The 13903-nt window shown below is 41.9% G+C and overlaps 1 protein-coding gene across 4 annotated transcripts in view; it reads right to left on the reverse strand.

The window, feature by feature from the left end:
• Nucleotides 1-210: 210 nt before the first annotated feature.
• The window catches only part of LOC140478768 (AP-2 complex subunit mu), a 74126-nt gene continuing 60433 nt past the window's right edge, over nucleotides 211-13903 (reverse strand). For all 4 annotated transcript variants that reach the window (XM_072572119.1, XM_072572121.1, XM_072572120.1 and 1 more), the window contains 3 exons: nucleotides 8525-8622; nucleotides 3706-3817; nucleotides 211-1574 (listed from right to left, as the gene is read on the reverse strand). In XM_072572119.1, the coding sequence (XP_072428220.1) occupies nucleotides 1440-1574; nucleotides 3706-3817; nucleotides 8525-8622 (345 nt within the window). In that variant the 3' untranslated portion in view covers nucleotides 211-1439. The remainder of the gene's footprint in view (nucleotides 1575-3705; nucleotides 3818-8524; nucleotides 8623-13903) is intronic.

Below are 13903 nucleotides of genomic sequence, written 5' to 3' on the forward strand. Positions count from 1 at the left end.
CTGTGACAGATCTACATCTCAAGTCCTCCTTCTTTCTACTCCATATTCCCTGACAGTCACAAAATCCTGAAGTCTTCAGATAACTGAAATGCAAAGAGGATAGCTTGCAGGGTGACTGTGCAAAATGAGGCACTGATGTTTACTTTTGAGTAGAGAGATTATAATGTAAATAATTTCACAATTTAAATTTTAAAATAACAACAACCTGCACTGATTCTGTATGGTTTATTAATATTAACTGGACGATCACAAAAGTTGCCAAAGAGCGATCACACCATTGAGCAAAAGGATTTACAGGCGAGAGTCTTCCACACTTGTCCTTGTAAGACATCCTTCCTCTAAAATTGATGCAGGGTTAGGTGATCGACTGACTGAAATCGCCATGATCTCTCACACAGAGCTCAGGTCCACTGTTAGTAGACCTGTGTAGGAATATGCAAACTCTCGTGCTGTAATGTAAAGTTATGTGCACCAATTAGTTCCACGGAGAGGGGAATCAAGTGAAAACCAGAGTGACCAATTAGGGAAAGTGAGAAAATGTCACGTACACTGGATGGGACAGCCAAATAACCAACTTTTTAAAAAATTGAGTCACTCTGGTTCACATTGTCCTTCCTGAATAAAGATCCTGGTCATTATAGTGGGATTAGTCAAGATGTATACAAGCATATCATTTCTCAAATGGATAAAGTACGTATTTTTCCTCTCAAATCAGCTACCTTCATGTAGAAATACCCTTGGGCTGTTGCCCAAGTACTTTGGATTTTAATCATTCATGATGTCCTAGCTTAGGGTGCTGTCTGCCGAATACAGCCCTTGCCTACCCGCTATCTCTGAAAGAAGCTGCTTGAGATTTTGCAAAAAACAAAAACTCAGCCAGTGAACTGATGCTTTCTTTCTCTTTCTCTCTCACCATTGCGTTAACCAAAAACAAGTAGCAACACTTTGACAAGAATTTTTTGGTCACAAGAAATAATAATTAAAAAAGACACTTCGGCAATTCAACCACAGCTCGAAGGAAGGACCAGCAGTGCCTCTTGATTGCACAGAACAGTCATTACAACATTGCTATCAGTACACAGTTCAATCTCTACCAGGAACGTCCAGTTACATTCTATGTTCTATGGAACTACAATACGCATATATAGTTGGAAAATACATTTTATGAGGTGAATGTGAAGTGGGACATGGAACAGGAGCTGCTTTGAACGCTGGGCGTTGTCAATGAGAGTACAATAAAAATCAACCAAAATGAGGCAAAAGCAGGACTGTGGATCGACTGGATCTCCATTGTCGGTGGTGCAACCACATCCCTATAAATGAGGCTCCTGCCATCTCCTAGGCAATGTCAAGTGCACCATGTAGCAAACCAACAAGGAGAGAGAGAGTCCGATGTGTTTCAGTGGGTGCCACAGGGGGCGAATGGTTAAACCCTGCTTTCAGCATCTGGTCTCATAGATGCCACTTCGCCCAATGTACCGGACCCATTTTATCACATCATGATCGCTGTAGTTCAGCTTCGGCTCAAACACTTTAAGGTACCGCACCTTCAGTCCAGATGGAGCGAATGGGACCTGCACAGAATAATGGGACAGAGCGAATACATAAAACATGGTATAAAAATACACATTTACATCAGATAGCTGTGACACTTCAAAATCAAAATCTTGCAGGAAGCTGGAAATATGGAAAAAGGTATACTGAAGCTAATATCAAAACATTTTATAATCGAGAAAGAATAGTAAAAGGTGGACTCATTAAAAACATAATACACAAGTGTAGAAACCACCAGGATAACTAGAACTTAAATTAAAACCCAGTTTTTTTAAAAAAAAAGATTAGATTCCCTACAGTGTGGAAACAGGCCCTTCGGCCCAACAAGTCCACACCGACACTCTGAACAGCAATCCACCCAGGCCCATTCCCCTACACCTAACACTATGGGCAATTTAGCATGACCAATTCACCTGACACATCTTTGGACTGAGAAGAGAAACCGGAGCACCCGGAGGAAACCCACACAGACACGGGGAGAATGTGCAAACTCCACAGACAGTTGCCAGAGGCGGGAATTGAACCCAGGTCCATGGCACTGTGAGGCAGCAGTGCTAACCACTGAGCCACCATGCTGCCCTTATTTAGGGGCTAGGCCAGAAAAATCAGGACATAAAAGGTGGTGGAAGTCTGGAACATTCTACCTCAAAAGACTGTCAAAGGTCTTTGTTAGTAAGGGTATCAAAGTTACAGAGTCAAGGGCAGACAGAGACTTAAAATCAGACATAGACAAAACAAATGACAGAACAGACTGAAGAACTGATTAGAGGCAAAAAGCCTGCAGATGCTGGAATCCAAAGCAGACACAGGAGGCTGGAAGAACATGGCACATCAGGTGGTGGAGAAGTTGATGTTTCGGGTCAAGACCCTTCATCAGCATGGGGAGGGGTAATGGAGCTCAGAAACAAGTACGGGGGAGTGGGGCTGGGGAAAGATAAATGGGATAGCGATAGGTGGATGCAGGTTGAACTTGTGATAGGTATGTGGGAAGGGTGGAGCAGATCGGTAGGAAGCAAGATGGACAGATAAGGCCAGGTCAAGGAGGTGGGGAGGACAGTAAGTGCCGGGCATGGGACGAGGCTGGAGGTTGGAAGACAAAAACTAGATGGCAGGAGATGGAATAGAAGGAAGGAGGTGGCGCTGGAAAGGTAGCCAGAGGATAAGTGGAAAGGTTATTTGAAATTGGAGAACTCAATGTTAAGTCCTCCAGGCTGTAGACTGCTCAGGTGGAAGATGAGATCATCTTCCTCCAACTTTGTGGTCTGTTTCACTGCAGTAATGGAGGCGGCCAAGGATAGACACGCTGGAGGGGGAAGTGATTAGATTAGATTAGATTCCCTACAGTGTGGAAACAGGGCCTTTGGCCCAACAAGTCCACACCGACCCTCCGAAGTGTAACCCACCCAGACCCATTTCCCTGACTAATGCACCTAAAACAACGGGCAATTCACCTAACCTGCACATCTTTGGACTGGGAGCACCGAGAGAAAACCCAAGCAGACACGGGGATAATGTCTGTGTGGAGTTTGCAGAGTCGCCAGAGGCTGGCATTGAACCTGGGTCCCTGGCACTGAGGCAGCAGTGCCACCGTGCCACCCAGTGGGGGAATTGAAATGAACAGTGACTGGTTGGCCTGATCCTGGTTCTATGAAGTGATAGCAAATCATAAGGGAATAACTGAGAAAGGAGTGTTCAATTTCCCAAAATAGAAACACAGGACAAAATCACAGAAGGGAACCTTAAAAGACAGGAACAGGGGATTTAATATAAGGTTAAAGAAAAATACAAGGGAGTAAATGACTAGATTAGATTCCCTACAGTGTGGAAACAGGCCCTCCGAAGTGTAACCCACCCCACTCTGACTAAGACACCTAACAACTATGGACAATTTAGCATGGCCAATTCACCTGACATGCATATCTTTGGAATGTGGGAGGAAACTGGAGCACCCAGAGGAAACCCAAGCAGATACTGGTAGAATGTGCAAACTCCACACAGACAGTTGCCCCAGGTGGGAATTGAACCTGGGATCCTGGTGCTGTGAGGCAGCTTTGCTAACCACTGAGCCACCGTAAAGATACACAAATCTCTAGCATCAGATTAATAAAATATATATTACTTCAGTGCTCTGCAGGTTATAACTGTACTTGCCTCAAAGTTCATGGAGATAGGTGGTCGAGCCCATTTCTTTTTGTCATTAGTGGGTAGAAGCTCTATCTCAGCACTGATCTGAGATTCCTTCATTCCTGCCATTCGCTTAATCCTGCAAACATAATTGAAGGAGAAATAATGAAAGGTAACCTCCTGTTTTCCAAATCTAAGTTATGATATCAGAAAGTACAACATTTTTCATCATATAGGGCTTCAGCCATCTGACTACCAGTACTGTACAAAGAAGTATCTTTCAGAATTCTTTAGGTTCTAATATAAGCCTGCTTTCAAGAATGGGAGGGTGTGAGAAAACACAAGAAACAGGACAGTTGGTATGACATTGGTATTGGTGAAATGCCAGGAATTCAACAAGACATTTTTTCAAACACAAATCATGAATCCACATGGACAAAGAAATCCTGCTTGTAAAATTTGTGACAATATAACTAGCACAGTCAACAGAATGGAACCATCACTAAGTGTTGCACAAGAGGCTGCAATAAAATGAGGGCTCATTGGATTGGGTAACAGCAGTACAGATTGAAGACTGAGGTAAAAACAATGACTGCAGATGCTGGAAAGCAAATACTGGATTAGTGGTGCTGGAAGAGCACAGCAGTTCAGGCAGCATCCAACAAGCAGTGAAATCGACGTTTCGGGCAAAAGCCCTTCATCAGGAAGGGCTTTTGCCCGAAACGTCGATTTCGCTGCTCGTTGGATGCTGCCTGAACAGCTGTGCTCTTCCAGCACCACTAATCCAGATTGAAGATTGGTTTACCCAGAAGAGCGCAGGAACACAAGTCATTTGCAAGTCAACTTACTGTAACCAGTGGGGCATCACAAGGATTAATTCTGGGACCCTGTTTAATTACAATCTATATCAATGTCCAGGACGAGGGGACTAAAATGTATTAAAAAAATGATGATATAAAATTAAGTGAAGAAAACTGATTTGCAAATGCAAGGATGCAGCAAAGAAAGTTACCTCAGATTACAACAGGATCTTGGCCAGATGGGCCAATGGACTGAGAAGTGGCAGATGGAGTTTAATTCAGATAAATGCGAGGTGCTGCATTTTGGGAAAGCAAATCTTAGCAGGACTTGTACACTTAATGGTAAGGTCCTAGGGAGTGTTGGTGAACGAAGAGACCTTGGAATGCAGGTTCATAGCTCCTTGCAAGTGGAGTTGCAGGTAGATAGGATAGTGAAGGCAGCATTTGGTATGCTTTCTTTTATTGGTCAGAATATTGAGTACAGGAGTTGGGAGGTCATGCTGCACCTGTACAGGACACTGGTTAGGCCACTGTTGGAATATTGTGTGCAATTGTGGCCTCCTTCCTATCGGAAAGATGTTGTGAAACTTGAAAGGGTTCAGAAAGGTTTACAAGGATTTGCCAGGGTTGGAGGATTTGAGCTATAGGGAGAGGCTGAACAGGCTGGGGCTGTTTTCCCTGGAGCGTCAGAGGTTGAGGGGTGACCTCATAGAAGTTTAGAAAATTATGAAGGCCATGGATAGGGTAAATAGGCAAAGTCTTTTCCCTGGGGTTGGGGAGTCCAGAACTAGAGGGCATAGGTTTAGGGTGAGAGGGGAAAGATATAAGAGAGACCTAAGGGGCAACTTTTTCACGCAGAGGGTGGTATGTGTATGGAATGAGCTGCCACAGGAAGTGGTGGAGGCTGGTACAATTGCAACATTTAAGAGGCATTTGGGTGGGTATATAAATAGGAAGGGTTTGGAGGGACATGGGCTGGGTACTAGCGGGTGGGACTAGATTGGGTTGGGATATCGGGTCAGCACGGATGGGTTGGACCGTAGGGTCTGTTTTCATGCATCTCTATGACTATGCTTAGATAGGAATGTAGCAGAGTAGGGTAGAAAAAAAAAGAAGTTATCTATTTTAACACAATTTTTCAAAACAATGCCCAGAGGGATCCGGACAAACATGTACATGGAACATAAAGTTAACATGCTTGTAAAGCAAGCAGGAAAGTAATTCCTATGCTAGCATTTAACTACAATTACTGACTATAACCTGAGTTTTGTGTAGATGTTTTGTTAACTTCACTTAGGAATAGAAATAATTTTCACAGAAAAGATTCATCATGATTCCTAGATGAGGAGATGACCCTGTGATAAGCTGTCAAGTAAACTGCCCCTTTTATGAAACGAGTTTAGAAGAATGAGAGATTCTCTCTCCCAAAATAAAAGTGAACCCCTTCAGGGTTTAGGCATATAAATGGTGGGACGTTGCTCAAGTATCTCAAAAGAGGAGGAAAAGCCTTTGTAAGAAGGTTAGCTATTACGGCTGAGATAGGAGAAAATTCTTCAAAACATTGTGAACCTTCAGAATTCTATAACTAGTGGGCTGTAAATGCTTATAAACACTTGGTCATCAAGTTCATTCAAGTCAGTGATTGTCAGGCATTTGGACACAAAGAAACAAAAGATACGGCATAGAGTAGGAAAGTGCAGGTTTCCTGCACTTTTTAAATAAACCTGCTTAGTTGTGTTATGGCCCATCCCTGGAGCTGATGCTTGAACCTGGCTTTCTGGTTCAAAGGTAGGGACATTAGCATTTCACCAAAAGAACTCTCAGAAGAAATGTAAGCTGTGGTACAGCATTTGCCACAACTTCAATCAATGGTGGACTATGCTCAGGCATCCAGATAGTCTTAATGGTCTACATAATACCCAGTTCCTCTAACTCAAGAGTGACCTTGACAGAACTGGTTTTACATATCAGGCTTCATAGTTTAGCTCACTCTAAAAAGAATTAGTTCTCTTTAAATACTTCTATTTTAAAAGTGGAGTTGCTATCACTGCAACAATCAATAACTCTTCCAACTAAATGTTGCTTCATATGACTCAATACTGATCTTTTTTCGTTTGTAGGAATGACTACACAGAGCATATGACTGCTTCAAATCAAACAGCACCACGAATGTCAATGTGCTTAAAACTAAACTTTGCCAGTTTAGATTGTTCTTAAACAGGTCAGAAAAAAAACCCAATCCAAGCCAAAGGGTATATGCAGAGCAATTTACTGAATGAGAGTACTTTTGCACGTTAGGAATATTTCCCCAAAGACCTGTACAAGAGCTATCTAGTATCTGCTTGACTCCACTAATATTGTTAAAAAGCAAACATAATGGATTATCATCGTTGTCAATTCTGGTTGCCATTAATGATTCAAGAATACAAAATTTTTCCCAAATATTTTAAGAGAGGGACTAAATGATGAAGTGTGTGCATTGATCCCAAGAACCAGAGGTAAAATTCAGGATGCAATGAAGGTTTCTTAGTATGCTGGTAAGCTAGTATTCCATTCAAGAGACTTAGTACAGTGCCCAGTGAACACACATGCACAGTACAAATTTGTCTTCTAATTGAGCTCAAAGGGCTTAAGGTTCAGAAATTTAAATATGCAGCATTGGTTCTTACATTGTACAACTGCTGGGCAAGTTTCAGGAGTGTGGGTCTAAGTCTAACCTGTTCTGTGACTGATCATTATTTATTGTAGATTTGTCGTCTAAATTTGGTATTTTCACTGGCTGTGAATGTATGATATTTTAAAATGGTTCTGATACAGATAATAATTATATTGAAAATCACCCAGGAACAAGCTAGTGATTTGGTTGCCAAGAGGACACAAGTAGAGACCAAAACCCAAACAAAGTACTAGCTTTTGTATTGTCAAAACGTAAGACCAGCTGGTCTTGTTAAACTTAAGACTCTCAATCCCGAGATCCAGAAAGAGACCAGCTTTTTGTGTTACCACCAACAGAATACTAAGTGAATGCCCGTTTGAAAAGTGGGGCCAATGGAGATATAAAGATCCAAGAGCCAACAGAAAATACCTTGCTGCTCGAAGTCAGTTTGATTATACTAAGGAGAACTGATCAAGTGGCTTATTGCCAGGATACTTCTGAGCAGGGCAGTGATTAACGTTCAATATTCATATTTAATACCAGAGGTTTCCATGGACTAAAAACAATCATTTAAAGTCAGCAGTTGTGATCATTTGACACATACGAAACAGCTCCTCAATGATCATTTTATTCAAACAGCACTGCAATTTGGTGAGGTGTCAAGAAATTTGGAACACTCATTTTACTCTCACTTGCATTATAACTGCACAAATTGAGATAAAAAGTTGCTATACAGCTTGAATTAAGTGATGAAAGACACTAGAATCTGAAGGAAAAGTAGATGAACAGTAGACTTTGAGCAACACCGATTGATAAAAGGAAAGATACTGGGACCTCCTTGCTATGTCTCAGTCTCAGAAATTGACCTTGTCATAACAGCAGGGAGAAAGAGAGCATTGTGAATCACAGAGGAATCGGGATGTAATCAGAAGGCTAAGTAGCAGCAGAGGGTGATAGTTAGTATAAATGTTACACATGATTTTCAACTATCATTGAGTTTATTGTGAAAATACACTTTCTGTATTAGTTGCCTACTAAGTAATATTTGGTTAATGCGAAGTGGAGTTAGTACAATGATTTCGAAGCTACTTGGATGCTGCCTGAACTGCTGTGCTCTTCCAGCACCACTAATCCAGAATCTGGTTTCCAGCATCTGCAGTCATTGTTTTTACCTTAGTACAATAAATCGTAAGCTATAAAATTATATAGTTCTGTTCAATGATATTCATATTACTTTTTTAAAAAATTCTTGTTCTCTACAAGGATTGTAACATTGGTTTACAATTCAATTTTATCTGAAACTCCCGGTAAACTATTTTGTAACTGCTGCAGTGCACTACAGTACAATGGACAGGAACAAAATCTAAACGCATTTTAAGAGGTCACTTACTTCCAAACAATTGCGTTTTCACTGGCCTTGTACTTTGCTTTCCCTTTCATGCAGATGACCTGTACTCCACTGGTATTGAGTGGGGTTGGAATACGCACCTGCAGGATACAGAAGAACTAGTCAGCAATAATAAATTCAGTAAACTGACACGGTTGAGAAAAATGACCACATACTCCTCGTCATGGGCTACAGTGGGTGGAATCAAGTTTACCATCATTGATCAGATAATTAAACTCTATATCAACTCAGCTGCTATAATTCACGACTTATCTTTGGTCTTTTTACTTGTCCTTTTGCCTTCCACCATCAATTCTCATCATTTAATTTCTCCTGCTTCCACTTTACTATGGATTCTGCCTTTGGCTCTGCTCCCAATCTTCCCTGCTGCTACACTAACATTTTCCCAGCTTTGACAAAAGTCAACCACTTATAACTCTTAGTCCTATCTTTAAACAGATGGTGCCTGACTTGAAAATTTCCAACTAGTACAGCAATGGGTCATTCGTATTAAAATTGTACATCAGTAGTACTTTGTCATGACACAAATTAGTAGTAAAACGTGTAAAGCAAAATTGTAACTGAGAAAAGGAGAAGAATGAAAACGAACACAAAATGGTAGAGACATGAGGCTAGTCAATACCTGTAAATTCACTGATATTTTTAGAGTAACATTCAGCAAAATTTCAGAACCCTTCATTTCTGCTGAAATGTAACAAATCGGAATTCTCAATCTGTCTTTTTTCTTTAGAGAATCCGACTGGTATATACATTTTGAGCATTTTAAAAACTGTTTTATTGCAAAGTTTTTCTGGTGGATAGAAGTTTGAAGAGACATGGGAAGAGAATTCTCACTGCTGACTGACAGACCTCAGGAACAAGATAGTTTGTACTGCAGTAGCTGTTAAAAAGAAAAACCAAGAGCCAAGTACACACAGAAAGCATAGGAAAAGCCAGGACCTTTAAAGCAGATCACAAAAGCTGAGAGAGAAGTACATTTGAACCCAAAGTCAAGCCTGGCCCTAAAAAGGTGGGGAAGGTGCTGAGAGGGTCAGTTGCTTTAGAGTTCTAAAACGGAGAAAGAAATCACAAAATCTCTGTTGTGTGAAAGCAGGCCATTCAGCCCGTTGAAACCCTCCAATAAGCAGATTACCCAGGGTTGAGTAACCCTTCCTCAGATGAACCCTTAACTCTGATTTCTCTCCACAGATGCTGCCAGACCTGCTCAGCATTTCCAGCAATTTCTATTTTTTTCTCTGACATTAATTATGGTATGCCAGCAGGTGAATGTTAACTCCAGATTAATCAGTACTGCTTTTAAATAGGAACAGAAATTATGGTAGCTGGTAAAGAATTCCACATTTATAATGTGCACCTATGCAAATAAAAGCTTAAGTGCATAAAGATCAGGCTCTAGCTCTGTCCTTCCCTGCCAATCATGAACAACAGGTCAGTCAGTACAGAGGGGGAGAATAGAAGGACTGAAGTTTCAAGCGGAGATCTTGATTAGAATTAACGCTCAAAACACTAACCCTGACATGAACATCTGTTGGCAGACCTGCTGATATATTTATCATTATTGCTTTTTAAGCCAGATTTACTGTTTGGGCTCAACAACCTCAATTTCTTCCAGTTGTATATTTAATCAAAAGCACAACATAGAGCTTCTGGGTATGTTTGAATGTCATGCAAACTTCAGATCCAACTAGAAGATTCCAAACAAAGCTCAGCATTGTAAAAGTTGGCAAGAGAAAAATCATCTGTTTCCATGAAACAGCAGTATAAACTCTCTGTAATGGGAGCGAGCTCTTGAGAAAAATGAAATTGAACTAGCAGGTCACAGCAGGATTTTTTTTAAATTAAAGAATTTCAGCTACAAAAAAATTATTTCAATTTTGTTCAGATAGTGTACTGTTTCTCCCAAATACTGACCAAAAATCTTTTCTGGTGAAGATCTTTGCCTCCTCACTCTCCACGAGTGTCATACCAGAGGATTGGAAGGAGGCGAATGTTGGTCCTCTTTTCAAGAAGGGGAATAAGGAAATCCCTGGCAATTGCAGACCAGTCAGTCTTATGTCTGTGGTCAAAGTTTTGGAAAGGATTCTGAGGGATAGGATTTATGACTATTTGGAAAAGCATAGTGTGATTAAAGGCAGTCAGCATGGCTTTGTGAGGAGCAGATCATGCCTCACAAATCTTTGAGTTCTTTGAGGTGGTGACAAGACAGGTCATAGAGTCATAGAGATGTACAGCATGGAAACAGACCCTTCGGTCCAACCCGTCCATGCCGACCAGATACCCCAACCCAATCTAATCCCACCTACCAGCACCCAGCCCATATCCCTCCAAACCCTTCCTATTCATATACCCATCCAAATGTCTCTTAAATGTTACAACTGTACCAGCCTCCACCACATCCTCTGGCAGCTCATTCCATACTCGTACCACCCTCTGCGTGAAAAAGTTGCCCCTTAGGTCTCTTTTTTCTTTCCCCTCTCACACTAAACCTATGTGCCCTCTAGTTCTGGACTCCCTGACCCCAGGGAAAAGACTTTGTCTATTTATCCTATCAACGCCCCTCAATTTTGTAAACCTCTAGAAGGTCACCCCTCAACCTCCGACGCTCCAGGGAAAACAGCCCCAGCCTGTTCAGCCTCTCCCTGAAGCTCCGATCCTCCAACCCTGGCAACATCCTTATAAATCTTTTCTGAACCCTTTCAAGTTTCACAACATCTTTCGGATAGGAAGGAGATCAGAATTGCACGCAATATCCCAACATAGAATATTCGCATTTATCTGAATTAAACTCCATCTGCCACTTCTCAGCCCATTGCCCCATCTGGTCCATATCCTGTTGTAATTTGAGGTAACCCTCCTCGCTGTCCACTACACCTCCAATTTTAGTGTCATCTGCAAACTTACTAACTGTACCGCTTATGCTCGCATCCAAATCATTTATGTAAATGACAAAAAGTAGAGGACCCAGCACCAACCCTTGTGGCACTCCAGTCTGAAAAACAACCTTCCACCACCACCCTCTGTCTTCTACCTTTGAGCCAGTTCTGTATCCAAATGGCTAGTTCTCCCTGTATTCCATGTTATCTAACCTTGCTAATCAGTCTCCCATGGGGAACCTTGCTGAATGCCTTACTGAAGTCCATATAGATCAAATCTACTGCTCTGCCCTCATCACTATTCTTTGTTACTTCTTCAAAAAACTCAATCAAGTGTGTGAGACATGATTTCCCACGCACAAAGCCATGTTGACTATCCCGAATCAGTCTTTGCCTTTCCAAATACATGTACATCCTGTCCCTCAGGATTCCCTCCAACAACTTGCCCACCACAGAGGTCAGGCTCACTGGTCTATAGTTCCCTGGCTTGTCCTTACCACTCTTCTTAAACAGTGGCACCACATTTGTCAACTGCCAGACTTCTGGCACCTCACCTGTGATTATCGATGATACAAATATCTCAGCAAGAGGCCCAGCAATCACTTCTCTAGCAAAGAAGGTCGAGCAGTGGATGTGGTGTATGTGGACTTCAGCCAGGCATTTGATAGGGTTCCTCATGGTAGGCTCATTCATAAAGTCAGGAGGTATGGGACACAGGGGGATTTGGCTATCTGGATTCAGAATTGGTTAGCTGACAGAAGGCAGAGAGTGGTTGTAGATGGAAAGTATTCTGCCTAGAGGTCGGTGTTGAGTGAGGTCCTGCAGGGCTCTGTTCTTGTGCCTCTGCTCTTTGTAGTTTTTATAAATGACTTAAATGAGAAATTTGTGGGGTGAGTTAGTAAATTTGCAGACAACACAAAGTTTGGAGGTGCTGTTGATAGTATTGAGGCTATTGCAGGCTGCAGCACAACATAGACAGGATGCAGACCTGGGTTGAAAAATGGCAAATGGAGTTCAACCTGGATAAATGCAAAGTGATGCATTTTCAAACTCGAATGCTGAATATGGGATTAAAGACATGATTCTTGGTAGTGTGGAGGAACAGAGGGATCTGGGTGTGCAAGTACATAGATCCCTCAAAGTTGCCACCAAATGGATAGGGTTTTTAAGAAAGCTTATGGTGTTTTGGCTTTCGTTAACAGGGGGATCAAGTTTAAGAGCTGCGAGGTTTTGCTACAGCTCTACAAGTCCCTGGTGAGACCACACTTGGAACACTGTGACCAGTTCTGGTCGCCCTACTATAGGAAAGATACAGAGGCTTTGGAGAGGGTGCAAAGGTTTACCAGGATGATGCCTGGACTGGAGTGCTTGCCTTATGAAAAGAGGTTGACTAAGCTCGGACTTTTCTCTCTGGACAGGAGGAGGAAGAGAGGTGACCTGATCGAGGTACACAAGGTAATGAGAGGAATAGATACAATAGCCAGAGACTTTTCCCCAGGGCAGGATTGACTGGCACGAGAGGTCATATTTTTAAGATATTAGGAGAAAAGTTTAGAGGTGAAGTCAGAGGTAGATTCTTTACGGAGAGCTGTGAATGCATGGAATGCATTGCCAGTGGTGGTGGCGGAAGCAGAGTCATTAGGGACATTTAAGCGACTGCTGGACATACACATGGATAGCAGTGAATTGAGGGGTGCGTAGAGTAAGTTTTCTTATTTTACATTAGGATCAATCCTTGACACAAAATCGTGGACCAAAGGGCCTGTTCTATGCTGTACTTTTCTATGTTCTTTGTTCTAAAAATAATAGAAAAGATTGGAGATACTCAGGTCTGTCAGCAACCATGGAGAAAGATAGAGGTAATTTTTCAGTTCTGTGATCCATCCTCAAAAACTGAGAAAACTACAAGTGTAATGAGATTCTGAAAGAGGCAATATGAAGCCCCCTTTTTACTGATCAATCCTTGAGCTTATTTCAATGTACTCCAATGAAACTGCCATGGCATTTTTCCTTCTCAATGTAGATGCTCTTTGGAACGGCTTCATTGGCTCAGCTGGTCAGTGAGTAAACTGGACCTCACTAAAACAGAAAAGTTCCAGTTATGCTCCCCAACCCACTCAGCCCAGTGTAATAACCCCTCAACACCAGTGCCGAGATTCATGACACTGGTTCAGAGAATCTCACAGATCAGTGAACAGTGTGTATTTTTGGAAAGGAACAGCATTAGATTCCACTTTAGAACACCTCCTGGCAATCAGACAGCTTGCTAAAAATTACTCAACAGATCAGAAATGGCCAATGCACAGGGGACTGTGTCCAATTGAGAAACTCATGTCTTCATGGCAGGAAACAAAATGATAGGGAGAGAGGGAGTAGCTGGCCAATGGAAATGGAGCAAAAGTCTTATTTAGCTAGGTGAGCATGCTATTGAATGTAAAATTAAGGCACACATACACAAGTTATGAGCACATTACAGAAAGTCTCCAGG

Source organism: Chiloscyllium punctatum, chromosome 6 (assembly GCF_047496795.1).
Source record: "Chiloscyllium punctatum isolate Juve2018m chromosome 6, sChiPun1.3, whole genome shotgun sequence".
Lineage (NCBI taxonomy): Eukaryota > Metazoa > Chordata > Chondrichthyes > Orectolobiformes > Hemiscylliidae > Chiloscyllium > Chiloscyllium punctatum.